This window comes from Anopheles stephensi, chromosome 2 (assembly GCF_013141755.1).
Source record: "Anopheles stephensi strain Indian chromosome 2, UCI_ANSTEP_V1.0, whole genome shotgun sequence".
Classification (NCBI taxonomy): domain Eukaryota; kingdom Metazoa; phylum Arthropoda; class Insecta; order Diptera; family Culicidae; genus Anopheles; species Anopheles stephensi.
Genome location: NC_050202.1, coordinates 63,970,391 through 63,986,119, shown reverse-complemented (window position 1 = coordinate 63,986,119; position 15,729 = coordinate 63,970,391). Strand labels below are relative to the sequence as shown.

General features: G+C 47.3%; 2 protein-coding genes across 4 annotated transcripts in view; one reads left to right on the top strand and one right to left on the bottom strand.

The window, feature by feature from the left end:
- The first annotated feature begins 145 nt into the window (after positions 1 to 145).
- LOC118506762 (neurobeachin-like protein 1) overlaps positions 146 to 15,729 on the top strand; it is a 48,052-nt gene continuing 32,468 nt past the window's right edge. The window contains exons 1-10 of one of the 2 annotated variants that reach the window (XM_036044355.1): positions 146 to 581; positions 681 to 878; positions 1,064 to 1,225; positions 1,306 to 1,584; positions 1,821 to 1,904; positions 2,268 to 2,417; positions 2,486 to 2,758; positions 2,825 to 3,147; positions 3,208 to 5,125; positions 5,196 to 7,100. In XM_036044355.1, coding sequence (XP_035900248.1) covers positions 531 to 581; positions 681 to 878; positions 1,064 to 1,225; positions 1,306 to 1,584; positions 1,821 to 1,904; positions 2,268 to 2,417; positions 2,486 to 2,758; positions 2,825 to 3,147; positions 3,208 to 5,125; positions 5,196 to 7,100 — 5,343 coding nt within the window. In that variant the 5' untranslated portion in view covers positions 146 to 530. The remainder of the gene's footprint in view (positions 582 to 680; positions 879 to 1,063; positions 1,226 to 1,305; positions 1,585 to 1,820; positions 1,905 to 2,267; positions 2,418 to 2,485; positions 2,759 to 2,824; positions 3,148 to 3,207; positions 5,126 to 5,195; positions 7,101 to 15,729) is intronic. The other variant, XM_036044356.1, reaches the window with a different exon arrangement.
- LOC118506763 (nucleoporin NUP159-like) lies at positions 7,253 to 13,920 on the bottom strand. 2 transcript variants are annotated; one of them, XM_036044358.1, is made up of 2 exons: positions 13,427 to 13,920; positions 7,253 to 9,456 (listed from the first exon to the last, which is right to left on the bottom strand). In XM_036044358.1, the coding sequence occupies exons 1-2, from the start codon at positions 13,454 to 13,456 to the stop codon at positions 7,468 to 7,470; spliced, it is 2,019 nt and encodes a 672-aa protein (XP_035900251.1). In that variant the 5' UTR covers positions 13,457 to 13,920; the 3' UTR covers positions 7,253 to 7,467. The 2 variants fall into 2 exon arrangements, with proteins under 2 accessions (XP_035900251.1, XP_035900250.1); XM_036044357.1 differs by lacking the exon at positions 13,427 to 13,920 and adding an exon at positions 9,742 to 9,962.

The following is a 15,729-nucleotide window of genomic DNA, read 5'->3' as shown; positions in this document are numbered from 1 at the left end:
TACCACTTCCTTTCATTAAATTATTCGCACTCAAACCCGATTTATGATGCGATTATTATCGTGAAAAAATTAAATGTTTCGTGCCCTGCCTGCAACTGTCAAATTCGTACGTCACTTCAAAAATGCATAGACGGGTACACGAGCCAACCTCGCAGTAGGCGAAATGTTGTGATGTTTCAATGTTTTCTTTCTGTGGTGTTTTTCTCTATTGATAAATGCATTTTTTATCACTGCATTTCGCGTTCGTACGGTAGCTGTCGTCATTTGCCAGAACGCAGGAAACAAATAGTTAACTATCGCTCGGTGACACGCGCAAACACGCAAAGCCCCTTAACGGTACAGGTGATTCATACAGAGCGCTCCTACGAGTTGGTGTTCCAGGCACGTAACGCACCGTTCTGCCGTGGTCGTCGTGTGTGGATTGTGGGCGAGTGAAGAAAATGTGTAATAGAATGTGCTGCTGCTGCTGCTGCTGCTGATCGATTGATTACCAACTTCGTCACGACGTAACCGGACGAAGATTAGTGGCAATGGATTCCAGAAAAGATATCTACAACCTCTGGGTGCAATATACGACGAAAGTTAGTTCGACGGCAATGGAATGCGGCGGAGGCCTTTCTTTACGGTGTCGATTTTGTAAAATGCGTGATGTTTTGTTTTATTTGTTTTCGTCTTTTTAGAACGAGGAAACTTACTTCCGCCAGTTCATCGCAGGGTTTGTCAGTATATGGCACTCCCAGCTGCAGCTCGACTTCGAAAACGCCCCCCGGTGGGATGCGGTTGCACCGGATTTGGGGCCCCATTTGAGTCGGCTGCCGGACGAGCTGCTACCAGCGATAGAAAAGTTTCTGATTATCGCAAGAGATGGTTGTGAAAATGTAAGCAAACGTTGCATAACGGACTGGAGAACGACCCCGCACACAATAACAAAGCAAAGTCTATCCGTTATCGGTCGGTCGGGGCGGGACGGATGTTTGTTTTGACCGTGTGCTGATCAAAATAAACGACCTGATTCTTTGCGTTTTTATCATACTACATTTGTTTTTCTTTTTTGCTCCTTCAGGTTCGGGAAGAGGATGGTACGCACGATAGTTCGATGAGAGAAAATGTGCTGCTGGTGCAGTGCCTGACCGTAATTTGTCGTCATTTCGAAAACATTTCCGCCGTCATCAACTCCAGCTACATCTCGAGCTGTATCGCTATATCCAATTTTATTATGACAAAGGTAAGTGGTGGCCACCACCAGGGAAAGCGTATTCGATAGCAATCAAAGCACTAGCGTACATTTGTTTAATATATCATTAGCTCGACAATGAGCAATCGGTGGACCTGGAAGCGGATGTGCTGTTCGTAAAGAGTGTGGCCCGCCTGCTGGAAGTGTTGTACGATCCGTATCTGACCTGGCGAAGCTATGTGCGCGGCGAGCACGCCGACTACAGTAGCCTGAACTACAAAATATCGCAACTACAGCCGGAAATAGTGCCATTTATATACGATTGCTTCCAGAGCGGTAAAGCTACGAAAAACGCGCATATCGGTAGGGAGCTAGTCCACATTCTTGGTGCAGTCATCGCAGGATCTCAGGTAATTGTTGCAATGAAAACAGACTTTTAAAAGCAGGAACACGCTTCTTATGGGCGAATTGGGTAAAGAATTTACGCTTCCGGCATTTCGATAGTTTGTCGGCTTTTTCGGCATAATTACTACTATGTTTGTTTTTCTACCACTTGGATTGGGTGATTAACTATGTTCACTCTATTCTCGTTTTAACTTTACTTCTCGTTCTTTCTACCGTGTCCCCCCGATAAACCCACTTTTAGGTAGCTTTAGTTAACATTCCGCTACCTAATGTCAATTCGTACTATTTAAATAATCCGGTTGGTGAAGGAAATGAACATGTTTCGGTGAGTTGGGATTTCTTTTGTCTAGTGCATGCCTCTGCTTGTTTGCTTTTTTTTTTAACAAGAATGATTTTACTAGTGTTAGTTTTACCATTTATTACTTGCATGAAAACGTAGTAGAACTTTATAGATTATTAGATTTACCACAATTTTATTAAGCTATTATAACTCTCATAATTAAGCTTCGCAATCTAGATATGCTAGAATTCAAATTATTTTGTATTGCTACTAAGTATTTTCGTCCCCAGATCGGGTTTTTTCACAATAAGTAACATACTCGCTTAATAGGTTTACTTTTAATGTTCATTGGCTACATTACTTATTTCATTATTGAATATTATTGTTCATGTGCTTAATCGTTTTCAGCATAATGGACTGCGTGCCATAAGTCCTGCAACGGTTACCATCATTATAGATGTCATTTGTAGATGGGAAAGCAATGCTGAGCTTCGACAGTTGATGCTCCATTGCTTTGCACTAATGGCAGTCATTCTGCAAAAGTCTAGTCCTGAGCAGGTAAGAACACATCGACAAAAATCTCCAATTTTGTATAAACTAATCCACATGTTCTTATTGCATTTCAGCGTCAAATCGATTTGTTGACTATTTTTCAACTGTACATAGGCTCGGTACGCGACCTGCTGACGACGGAACACTTTTTGACAAAGTCCTCATCGGTCGGTAGCTTCGAATTGTCTCACGACGATGATAATTACATCGACGTCGGTGCGCTCTGCGCTGCGATCGCATTTATCCGCGAGTTTATACCGGACCACGCCAATAAGCTCATCCTGTGCAATGCTTTGTTCGAGGCAAAGTTTCTCGCCAATCTGGTGCAGATTCCGGAGCAAGTGAAGGTAAAAGATCGTAAATGATGCGAGAGGCACAAAATCCTATACACAATTTCCTTTATTTATTTACAGAAATGGAACATTGATCATCAAACGCTGGGTACGGTGCTGGTGGAAACGCTGCAGAAGCTGTGCTATAATTCGGAAAAAATGCAATACAACCTGATGCACACAAATTACATCAATGTGCTGTTTGATGGCTTGCGAGCTTTTGGCAAACCATCGTCCAGCTTGATCGGCCAGTGTTTGGGCTTTGCGTTTGACGAGCAAGACACACGGCAGGTGAATCCGATCGTCGTCACGAAGCTAATCGAATGGATACCACTGATGGGAGAGGCGGAACAGAACATGCTAAGCGAAGTGCTGTTGAAGAAATGCTCGTGCACTATGCAAAGGTATGGTAATTGTTTGTTACTTAAGGAACGGATTAACCAGAGCTATCTTTATGTTCACAGCAAGCAGCACGTTTGCAGCCAGAAAACGATCAAACGCATCGTGGATGTTTGCTTAACCGCTTCCCAGCGACTATCCTCCAAATGTGCAATTAACCTGCTGAAACTGATCGAAGAACTAGCCAAGTACAGCATCTACCCGGCGGAGGTGAACAGTCTCTTCCGCCTGTTGCGCCCCGAAACGCAGTTCGAGTATCGGAAGCTGCTGCTCGAAACACTGCTACGAATAACGCATCACCGCAGTACGGTCGGTGTGATACCGGACAGCTTTCTCGACATTCAAACCAACACCAGCGGCATTACCATACCGGAAATCCGGAAATGGGAAACGACGCACGGGTTTGTGTTTCACGCCTGGTTGCGTTTGGAGGAGGAACACTCCATAGCGCAAAACTATCGGCGCCAGCTGTTTAGCCTGACCACCAACTACGGTACGGGGTATGAGTTTTTCATCCAGAAAAATGGCAACTTTGTGGTGAGCGTGATCACGAAGAAGGAGTTTTTCACAGCGACCGTACAGTCGCCCCAGCTGCTCGATGGCCGATGGCACTCGGTGACGGTTAGTGTGGTACCGCCGAAGCGTTTGTTCTCGTACCACCAGATCAACGTGTACATCGATTCCGTGCAAAAGCTTGGCTCGACCATGAAGTACGCATCGTTTGCGGAAGTGTTTTACTACTGTTCGATCGGTGCACCGTACAATAATTTTCGCAAAGTGTCACACACCTCCCACCAGTCAAACTCCGCTCGCATGAGCCCTGTGCCGGCCGATCTGACTGCTGCATCGCCGAGCGGTGAGAAGGAAGAGAAAGGTAAATCGTCTGGCCTTTTTCCGAACCTGATCGAGCGTACGTTCTTCCCCGGGCTGGTGTCACAAGTACCGAACTATTTTACGCTACCGAGCAAATCGACGTCCTCGCTAGATCCGAGCGTTAAATCGTACCCGATCGGTATGCAGGATCTTGTGTTCGGGGAAGCGATCTGTCTGAAGGGACAGCTCGGTGCGGTACTGCTAGCGGATACGAACGTAAACCTCAAGAGCTTGTTCGAGGCCGGTCCGAATGTGGCCAATGTGCTGGCGACGGATATGATTGAATCGTTCGATATGGCGTCCAAGTTTGTGTTTTGTTTCGCGCCCAATGCATGCTTCGACGGGTTGTGTTTGGATCTGGCACCCGGGAATCAGTACAATGGTCATCTGGTGGCTAGCGTTGCGAACACGCTTTCACTCCAGAACGCTCTCAACGGTATCGGAGGCATGGTGGCTTTGCTACCGATCGTTGACAGCATATCGCTGATGCCGGACTCGGATATCCCGTCGACAAACGAGTTGATTTCGCTCAGCCCGGTAGAATCACCGCTCAAGGAGGAACACTTTGGCGATTGGGAAATGTTGCAGCTCAACTCGCTGACCGAGGCGAAAATAATTCAAAATCCAATAGCTTGTTTCCTGTGCCTGATACGCAACTTTATCGGTGGTAGCGAGCTGAACAAGGAGAACATGCTGAAGAATGATGCGATTGCCATAATGAGTGCACTGCTGCAGAAGTGCAACGAACGGCTGTTCGACGTGAATGTGCTGATGGCTGTGCAGTTACTGATCGAGTCGATACAGAATGAAATGCCGTCGGGCAACATGGAGCTGCTGCACGTGCTGCATCGGGATTTGGTGTTTAACTTTCGCATCTGGGCGAAAGCACAGTTTCAGATTGTGATCGGACATGTGCAATACATAAGCACGATTATCAAAGACGATCGGAAGTACTTTCGGCGCCACTTTGGCATACAGTTTGTGCTGGACGTTATACATGAGCATTTCACGCACAGCACCAACCTTCCGGCGCAGGATGCAAAGATGGTGCGGGAATCGCTGCTGAGGATCGTCAAGTACTACATACAGAAAGAGGTCAACATCAAGGAGGTAATTGAGTGTGCGTATTTGTTGAAACGCGAGTAAAATATAACAACTTTTGCTTTTTGTTTACCTTCAGATATCGGCGGTGCTGACATTCCTCACTACAACGAAGCACGAGTCAACGGTTGGTGAGATTATCGACATGCTCATCCTGCTGATTGAAGGCAAACATGTGAAGGATCAAATATTCTTACTCATGTACGAGCCACACATGGCCGAAGCCATGTACACGCTGTTCATTGATCGCCATTTTGGTAGCGAGGTGCATACGAAGCTAATCAAGTTCATTACCGGCATGCTGTGCACCAAGCGAATATCCGCCAAACACAAGGCAGCACTGCGGCTCTACGACACAACGATCGAATGCCACAGTCTCTATCCGGGACTGTTCTCTTTCATGCTTCCGTTCCAACTGGAACCACACGTCATCCTCGGCCTGTTGGATCTTAACCTAAGCTCCGACACCGAAATGGGTTATGCCGGAGCACTGTGCCTCATGTACCATTCCAACCTGTCGGAACTGTCGCTAAAGCTGGAGATAGCGCGCCGCCTAATGACGAGCACGTTCACGAAACCGAAAGCCCCACAGATGATAGCGAAACAGGTCGGCTGGCAAGAGTCCATCGCACGGCTGCTGATAAAGAAACCGGTGGAAAATCGTCCGGAAGAGGAAGGATCCGAAAAAGAGAAGCAAAATTTGCTCACCGACATGGACGAGGTTGTGAAGCGTGAAAGTGAGTCGTCGGTTACCGGGGCAGGTGCCGATGATTTGATTGTGTTTGATGAGGATAATCTGGAGCTGCACGTACAGGAGGGAGGTAGCAAGCAACCGAACTCGTTCATGTCCGAAGCGGCTACAGCAATCGAGCATGAAATCAAGGAACTGGCCGACACCGTGCAAGAAGCGGTAGTGGACAACATTGCCTCATCGATCACGTCGGTTTACTCGGTCATACGGCAGAAAACGTCGGACATACAGGATACGATCGGTTCGCTAACGCTCAGCTTCGAAGAGTCAGCTGGACGGAAGAAGAAATCCTCCCTGAGCAGTAGCAGCGAGGAGAATGTGTCGCTCGACGAGTCAGGCTCGCTGGCCGGTACCGCCTCGATGGTGGTGGAGGATCTACAATCGACAAAGAGTGCGGAAGAGTTGGACAGCAGTGCTGGGAATAGCGTTGACTCTACCAGCGAAAAGTACGCCGACGATAATGAGGAAGAAAATCTCGTTTGCCTTGTGTCGAGCAGCTTGTTTACCATTTTGTGGCGCGGTGTGGAAAACTCCAACGATTCGTGGCAGGAACGTGGTCAGGTGATGGCATGCATCAACCTGATCGCGCTGAACAACGAACTGTACTGTTCCCATCTGGCGCTACGCTTACGCATACTGGAGATGGGTGTACAGGCAGCGTTGATGGATCTGGCGGAAAATGCCCACCTTGCACTGATCCACCAGCAAAACGCTGCCCAACTGCTGCGGCTCGCGTACGACCTGGTCGTGCTGGATCCGAACGAGGACGATTCGAAGAAGTGTTCGGTGAAGCTGCTCGACGGTGTTCTGTCGCTGCTCGACATACTGATGGTATTTCAGCAAAGCAGCAGTGACGATTGGTCCGAAATGTCGCACCTTTGTTTGGGGCTGCTGTTAAAGTGTTCACACAGTGCAAACTCGGAGATAGTGGCAATGGCTACGGCGAAGCTGCATGCGCTGTTGCAAAACCGCATCAATCAAGATCCGGCCGAAATCGGCTACCTAATGTACAGTCTCAATCAAGCGATGAGCAATGCGATAGAGGTGGACAATTCGGAACAGTACTCGTTCCTCATACCGGTGATGAAGGCGCTGCTGGAGAAATCGCGCACGGTGCTTGGGTTGGCCACACACACGCCGGATCTACCGGCGACATCGTCGGGTCCTATCTTCTTTCAGGACTTCCAAACGTACTGTGCTAGTCGGCAGTGGACAACGTTCATCGATAAGAAGGTAGGTACATGAAGCCTTTAACATTTGAAACGATTTTGAAAACTGTACAAAAAGAGATGGATTTGAATCGTTCTGAATGGGAGATATTTTCGAGCTAGATTCTCATTATTTTCTACTATTATTTACCGGAAAAAACGCTTTTCAACTCTGCAATATCTCATTTCTCGGCACATCACCTCGCTTAACATTTATTTGCTGGACAAACTTTAAAACAGTTTAATAAATAGACTCTCGCTCCCCTTCTCCCTCGATCGATCTAACGAAAACGAAACGTAACGAAATAACACTTATGCGTACGCTAATGCTACTGTAGAGAGAATCGCACTGGTAAAACACAACGAGACGGACACGGACATGGACCACCTACCTATAGCGATCTCGTCGTCTCAGACAAATCTTTCTTCTTTCGGTTCCCACGTGAACGTCGTGTGCCAATGTCACTGATGTCGTCATAGTTTTCCTCATCATCATCGTCCAGCATGGTGTAGTCGAGGCTGCTGCTCACGGCACTACGGTAGCGCTGCATGTCTCTTCTTCTGGTCGGTAGAAATCCGCCACTCGACGGTCGCTCACCCGTACTTCCTCCCTGACTCGAACCGGCGTAGTAGCTGTGCGAGTTAGATTTCTGAATCGACAGTATATTCAAATCGTCCAGTCCGATCGGTTTCGATGGTCGGTGGTGTTGCTGGTTGGCGGCATTAGCTTGAAAGTAATTGTTTAGATCCAAAGTTTTCGTATCATATTCAACCGATTTACTGGTGGAAATTGAAGTCGCCGGAGGTGGTGACCGTTGGTTGACCGGTTCGCGACCCTTTGCACCGTTGTTTTGGGACGAAAGCAGCACAAAATTGGACGGCTGTGCATCCTCGGCACGCGGGAACGTTACGCCCGCCGGTTTGGAATGCTTGATCTGTTTCTTCGGTTCAAAGTCTAGGAATTCGTCCGCATCGATTGCCACCTGATGGAAATCGGAACTCGAACCGAACGCATCGCGCAGATCATCCGTGTCGAGATTGTGGGCGATGGTTGAGCTTGGCAGCTTCGGCTTCTTCTTGCGCCGACTCTTGATGCGTTTATCACCGCCCGATGCGGTGGGGAACTGCTCGTCCGATGAGTCCTGTCCGAACGGTGCAGGTTGCTTACTTTTGACCGGGATCTTCTGTGACTCCGAGCCACCGTCGTAGTATGAGTTGAAGGATGTGAAATGATCATCTGCATCACTGATCGTTTGCAGCGTACTGATCGGAGGTTTGTTAGGGTTGGTTTTGGTGGGCGTGTGGAACTGTTCCTGATCGTATCGGGTCGGTAAGTTCGGTATGTACTCTTCCTCACTGGCGCCGACCGAGCTGTGGGAGGTGGAGTGCGTAGAGCTGCCTCCTCCGTTATGCTGAGACCGTTTGTAGGTCGTTTCAAAGTCTCCCGAAGGCTCAAATAAGTTCGATTTAGAGTTGGATGGTACTTCGTACGATGAAATCGGTGTTTTGTAGGGATCTTTGCGATATTTTTCTAGCGGCAGCTGATGCTTGCTGGTTCCGATATCTCCAAAGCTAGAGGAAGTGTCGGTGTAGTAGTTGCCTTTGCCGGAGGGCGTTGTGTACGTGTTGATTGCCGTTGAATCTGCAAACGACGGTTGCTTATTGCTCGAGTGTGAAAAGCTGTGCGAGTAGCCTCCAATGTTGTGCGAATGTTTACTGCCCGGAAAACTGTCGAAGCCGTTAGACGAATCCAGGAACGAAGGTACCTTCGAATCGAACGTACTGGGTCCACTGCCAAAGTTTGTCTTGGAAAATCCACCATCAAAGCTGGATAACTCGAAGCTAGGTTTGCCGAACGACGTGGAAGAGGATGAGCTACCTTGGAAGCTGTGCTTGCCGAATGAAGGGGACGCTTCGTAGCTGGGCTTGCCGTATGAGGATCCCTCGTAGCTAGTGATCGTTTGCCCGTACGCAAACGGGGGCGATCCGAAGGCGGGCGATGGATGAATCGGTGAACCGTACCCTGCCGGCGGCTCTCCGAACGTTCCGTGATGATCACCGAACGAAGCTTCAAATCCGGCACTGTACGGATCGTCGATCGACTGTGGAACGTAGTGCGACAGTGGAGGATAGTTTATGTTGGGTGGTCCGTACTTGCCGCGCGGTTTCGAGCTAGGTCTTCGCGGAGGTCTTGGTTTACGACCACGGGGTGGAGGTGGTAGCTTTGGTCGTCGCTTTATCACACGATGAATTTCGACCTCATGACGCTTCTGACGGTGCAATGCAGCGGGCACGGGAAGCTGTTCGACGGATGTCGGTTTATCGTCCCCATCGTTGGTAACTTTGCTTGACTCTTCGGCCGCAACCAGCGCTACGAACAGCTGTCCGAAAGACAAGGGCGTACAAGATATGGTTAAAAATAATGCATTAGATTATCCGAGTTAAAACACATGATCGAGCGACAAAACGGATACTAATAAGCCGACCAACTTTACGACAGACGGTTTCAATTTTGCATGCCAATGACTGCAACTCGCTGTTCGGCCGATCAGCTGTAGCGCAACGAATGCAGTTTGTGCAAAACGCCTAACCTAATGACGGTCACACCCAATTGCGCGCCGGTCGGCTAGACCGCTCGAATGACCGAGAAAAATCCCTTTACGCACCTTTCGCCGACACGCGAAGGCAACATCGACCCAAGATGGTTGGTGAATGTCTGTCTGTCTTTGGTGCGCTCGGATCACTCCGCCCGGCACGTAGAGCGAGCATATATTGTGTGGCTGGCGCTGTGTGAACGCTAGAATTTCGAACATAAATTACCCGGCCTCTGCACTATCTGCCAAAGGTGACCGTTCCCCACGATGCGTCTGACAGGGGGGGGGGGGGGAGGCTGAGGAGATAGCGTGAGGTGGGGAAACCGTCCGGCCATGATAGTACTGCAATTTGGAGAGCTCTGTTTACTGGGTGACGGTACTTCTTGAAACAACGGCCACATGGGGGCTTACTTGCGGGCCGCGTACATACGATTCAATGTGGGTTATTGGAGTTTTTACTTTTTCCACCACACCACGCCAGTGGTGCGGCGACAGTGCCACGAGCACGATAAGCGGATGGACGGAAGTGGGGTGGTGGACAAGTTTTTCTTTTCCAGGTGGAGTCGAAAGAGGAAAAACTGGTTTGCTGCCGTTCCAGCTGCTGGATGAAAATGACCGCTTCGACTTTCGATTTCCTCCGCGCTATCAAACCAGCGGGAGGTCGAGCTGCCCTGCTGTGCGATGTTTGATTGGTAGTAATTGGTGTGTCGCGGTAAAGGTGGTCAAGGCATGGGCACGGATCGTGCGCGATTATCTTATCTGCAGGATTGTAGGATTAGCGCGAAAGCTGGTAGGGAAAATGCTTCAGAGCTGGAGGACAAACTCTCAACCTTTGTCAATGCAAATCGATGCATCGCTGTTGAAGTTTATAGAACTAGTAGATCTTCCTTGGCTTAACAGAAGTAAACTGCATAATACCTTCTTTATCCCATTCATGTACGGAGTTATTTAAATCTGTTGCTTATGTTTATACAAAAAAAACTCTTTCCATGCAGCCAAGGGTTCACCAATGTCTAGGAAAGGAAATGATCGTGAAATGCAATTTCCCTCCGCTCGGTGCAAGAACTGTTGTGATGCAGTGTTGACCAGCACCTATCACACCGACGATCGCTTGCGGTTTTGGTTAGCCGGTTGCCTCTTGGCAGGTGGTACCCATTGAAGCCATTTGAATTTCTCCAATTTGAATTTTCTCGTCTGCGCCGAGGAGTGTTTAGTAATGCAGTTTTTTCGCTTCTTCCTCGTACATTGTTTATCGCTGGAATGTCATGGAAAATCTTCGTACGTCTTGCTCTCGCTGGCTGTCGTCGGCAATTGCAAATTGCATGCAATCGGAAGTCGTAAACGTACTAGTGCATTTTTAAATGCATTTTCTACCGTTTCTCTTCGTTTTTGTTTCTTCATTTTCTCGAGAGAGAGAGATTGAAGATAATCGAATAGTTAAATAATAATATATTCCTAGTACAAGTGTTCCTAGCATTGGTGGAGAAAAAAACAACCCCATACGAGGTGTACCCAGCATATGATTATTATGCAGTGAAAGCATCCGATGACCATAAAAAGCAACCATCAACCACAGGGGAAAAAACAAAAAAGCTCTAAATTGTAGTTAAAATTACGCACTCGGCTTTCTCGTGCCGTGAACCGCAGGAAAATCATCGTACCACTTCAAGATGACACCTGCGATCGCTTATTTATGTAAATATTTCCCCCTATTGTGCGTTAAGATTAAGAAACTGCGGTGGAAAATCTACCCTCCACCGTGATTTATTCGCTGCACTATGGCATGAATACGCTGGGTGTAATGTAATGTAAAGGTGACTTAACTCGATTATGCTCGAGCACCATCCTCGCCGTGATGTGTGTGAGACATGTGCTTCGGCCCTAGGGGTTGGACAGAAGAAAGCCGCCACGGCTTACCAATCGCGCCCATTAGCGAGAGAAAAGTTTGCGCCCCGTATGGTTTATCTCCAAAATACAGCGCTATATTCGGTAATCGGAGCAGCCAGCAGCGTGCGAGTCTCAAGAGTGCTTCTCCCTGCCGGAACTGTTTACAGGCAATTATGTAAACACGGCGGAAGATAAAGTGCCCTTCAAAGCAGACAGGGCGTGTGCCGTTCGGCCGACAAAAGGTGTTTTCAGGTCAAATGTTATGCTGACTGGAACTTAGCGTCTGGCCTCGGCGTAAGGGGAGATACACATGGGTTGAAATATAGTTGTCAGTTGCTTAACGGGGGTTTTGAAACAGCTCTTTCCCTTCGACGCGTGAAGCGTTTCGGAAGCAAGCAATTTAATGTTGATTGTGTGTGGACGTACCACGCATCGTGTTGATGTGTGTACGATTTGAAGCGCTTTTAGAATGAGACGGCTGTTGCACCGAGGTACATAATGGGACAATTGTGAGCTGCTTCATTAACCAATTGGAGTGTTACAAAGCTCGTTTAGGCACAGGTTTTTCTCTTTTCATACTAATTACAACGTAGGAAAGCTGCCGTCGGGGATGGGTTGGCTTGTGGATATCACACAACTTTAACAATAGTGCTATTTTTAACGCATCTCTATGAAATCATTACAATATGCAGGCTTCCTCATCTCGAGTGTACACGCGAGAAAATGCTTGGATTTAACAAGGTTTCAAATAAATATTGGAATATTACTGTGGAACTTTAGAATCATATACTGGAATCTTGCAAACAGTTGGGAGAAATTTAGAATGTGATTGTGGAACTTTGCTATTAGTTGTGCATTAAAAGAAATGGTAATTAAGGCAACATTTCCTAAAGATTTTTGCGTTAAACCCGGCTGAATGTGAAGCCTCCAGACCAAACGATCGGCAATCAGTTCCCTGCTAAGTTCAATGTTTTATAGTCGCATTTCAATTCTTCCCTAATTGTATACAATATTCCATGTTATGATCACAAAGTTCCATAACGAATTTGCAATATTCCACTATCCATTTGAAACATTCTCTTGAATTATTCAAAAGTCCTGTATCGATTAAAATGCTATAGTGATTGATTCTTTAAATTGGATTAAGTTATGCTTGAGATGTTCCAAGCTATCCAATGCATTTTTCTAATAGTAGCAATTAATTCAATCCTCCCGGGTCGTTGGCCTGCCATCTGCCGCTACCTTCAACACCCTTAAGTATGCAACTGGTAGCAAACTTGCAGCAAACACTTAATTATTCCCTCACCAAAGGCGCAAAACTGATCGTAGTGCAATGGAAACGGTTCGCAATACAAATGGCACTTTGAACCTCGCAGTCTGAGTATGCATGCAACCGACGCATCAACAGTAGCATCAAACATTTTCTTTTTCCCCATCCAGCTAGATTCGAGGTCAAACAGTATGGTACCTCGGGTACGACCTCTGTCGGTTCGGTCGGTTTTTCGGAGTGCTGCCAATATTGGGGCATCTCCGATCGCCGGTCTCACTTATCACCTGCAACATTTCCACACCTTTCTTAAATGCGGCCAAATCCGTTAGTGGTACAATTTGGTGCGCCGACGCAGAAAGCTTCAAAAGCCTTTTATTACCCGATCAAAACCATCATTATCGCTAACTACACCGATTGCTTTGCCTGGGCGTAAACTCGTCGATCGATCGTATTAATTAAGGAAGAGCCAAGCGATCGTTGTAAAATGCTAACAGCGAGCGCGTCCGCGCTAATAACGATCGGTGCATCGTGCCGTGCCCCTTTTTGTTTTTAAATGTAGGTTAAAGTTTTTACTAGCTTTTGTTTTCCGAAAATATTTACCAATAGCAGCAGCTGCTGCCAGCAAGCCATTTTGAAGTATCCGGCACTGTATATAGATGTGATGGGTTCTTATGGGTGTAGAAAAACGTTCGTCACTTCACCTCCTGTTGAAGTTTTTTTGCTGCTCACTTGTTCAAGTTTAAACTGCACTACTTCGTCTGTTTATTCGAGTCGAATATTCGGCACCACATCAGTGTTGTTCACTGATTCACACTTTCTTGCACCTCCCACTGATCGCGCAAATTTTCCAATCCGTGCGTATTATTGCTGTTTGTTTTTCACCTATTTCCACCGGACGCTTCCAGACGCTAATTCCGGTTCTTGTTTTCAACGTGCCTTGCACACTGGCACCTGGAACGAATCGTCTGTTCACGCGGCGGGAGCTTCTGCGCACTGTCTGCGTTTTTCCACTTTCATTGCGAAACTAAGCAGCTCGGCCAGGGAGGATCTTCTTTTATAAATTTCCAAACGCTGCTCTCGCTCCGAACCGGCTTCCGCACGAACGTGTGACCGGCTGAGGCGCGCGTTGGTTCCGCGAGGGTGAGATGGCACACGGCGCGCTCAACAGAAGACTTGAATGCTGCTGCCACAAGCGGTCGAGCGGGAGCTGTACACGTTCGCGAAGGAGAAGGCGTCCGGGTGACTGTGAAAGAAATGGCATGGTCTCAAGCGAACCGTTCACCTTTCCTTCTTTTCCTTTGCGGAGGAAGAGCATGGCGAGAGAAAATGCTCCACGCGACGGTGTGCGGTGGTGCGTCGATCGTACGCCCTCCGTAGCATTCCTTTCGTGACGCTAGCCACCATATAACCTGCCGAACTCGTGAACAAGGGAGGAGAAGTAGAAATGGTGGGTGGGATTAAGCTTCTGGAGTGGCAAACAACCGTGTAGTAGCAGCAAGAATATTGAATAGCGGAAGTGTGATCATTACAAATGCAGCCAAAAAGGTAGGTTTTCATCGCGTGTTTTGTCTGCATGAAGTGTTTGTGGGATGACTTGAAGCAATACAGGCCAAATGCAATTGTTGCTGTTTGTATCCCATTGTTATGGTTGTTCATGCTGATCATCGTTGTCGAGAAGATCTCCTTCTCTCTCGGCTTTTCCGTGGGGATTAATATAGCTAGTTCAACACCATTCGGACGGCACGGAGAATTAACAAATATTCTATTTTCAACACCAACTTAATCTTTGAACAAATCACTGTTTATCATAATTGGGTCCGTCAACATATAAAGCAAAGAAAACAGCTTCAAATTTAAGCAATTATAAACCACTCAAATATTTTCGGCACTTTCTTCCTCCCATGTGTCATGTGAACCGGCTGTGTCGCTCCGTCATTTCTCCATTACTTTTACAGTTGAGTGAAACCACTTTCCTTCATGAATAGCACAGAAAATATCGTACCACTGTCAGGTGTAGTATACACCACCGTCCGAACCGTCTGTGTGCTCGAAATTTATGCTCAAACCGCAAGGTTCGAATTGTGACACATTTCTTCTTCTGGCCCGGTGGATAAAAATCGAAAGTTGCTATCCGGTCCCACCGACACCTGGTGGCGAGACTTTCCTTCTCACCGGTAGAAGGACTCGGGGAAGCCTTGAACTTGGCTTTCGATGTCAAAATTCAAAATTGAACCCAATGCCTTCACCATCCTTCGCTGCTTGGCAAATCGTGTTATCGTTACCGGGCAAAGGCGCAATAGGAAGCGGAACGAAACGGCAGAATCCGTACGAACAGGAATTGAAACGGGAAGCGGTTCCTAAATTCCAACTGTGGAGTTTCGTTTCCCGCGAACAGGTCTCTTGTGAAATTGCGGAATCGTTGCCGTTAATGTGTAATGCTGCACCGTGGTGGAAGTGGAGCAGGTTTCCAGTGCTAAAAACAGGCTTTAGCACTGTGGAAATGGATATTTTTATAAACAAGACAAAACCGATCTCCTTTTTTCTGAATCGTACTGCTAACATAGTCATGCCGGTTAGACCGGACGGATTAGCCGTGATGATGGATTAGCTTTGAAGCAGTTATCGCTGTCTGTTTCTTCCAATAAACAGTTGTAATAAAATTCCCATTGTAATCCATGCCATAACGCAAAAGAAAGGCCAAGTTAATAAATTGGCGCTAAGTAACGTCATCCATTCATGTGTCATCGAGATGATTATACATATTAATGTGATGGTTTTTGTTTTGCTGTCGATCGCTGCCTGCTGTAGCCCTCCGGGCAGACGCGCGATCAATCAATGAAAGGGCTTTCGCAGAGCGAGGGCTGTGCAAGGGTTTTCTGCAAGGTTCAGTGCAGAGTGTCTAA

Excerpts from the sequence above, each read along its gene's own strand:
- LOC118506763 (XM_036044357.1), bottom strand. The coding sequence starts at position 9,888 with ATGTTCGAAATTCTAGCGTTCACACAGCGCCAGCCACACAATATATGC. Across the intron at positions 9,457-9,741 it reads CCTTCGCGTGTCGGCGAAAG|CTGTTCGTAGCGCTGGTTGC; the intron begins GTGCGTAAAGGG and ends TCTTTCGGACAG.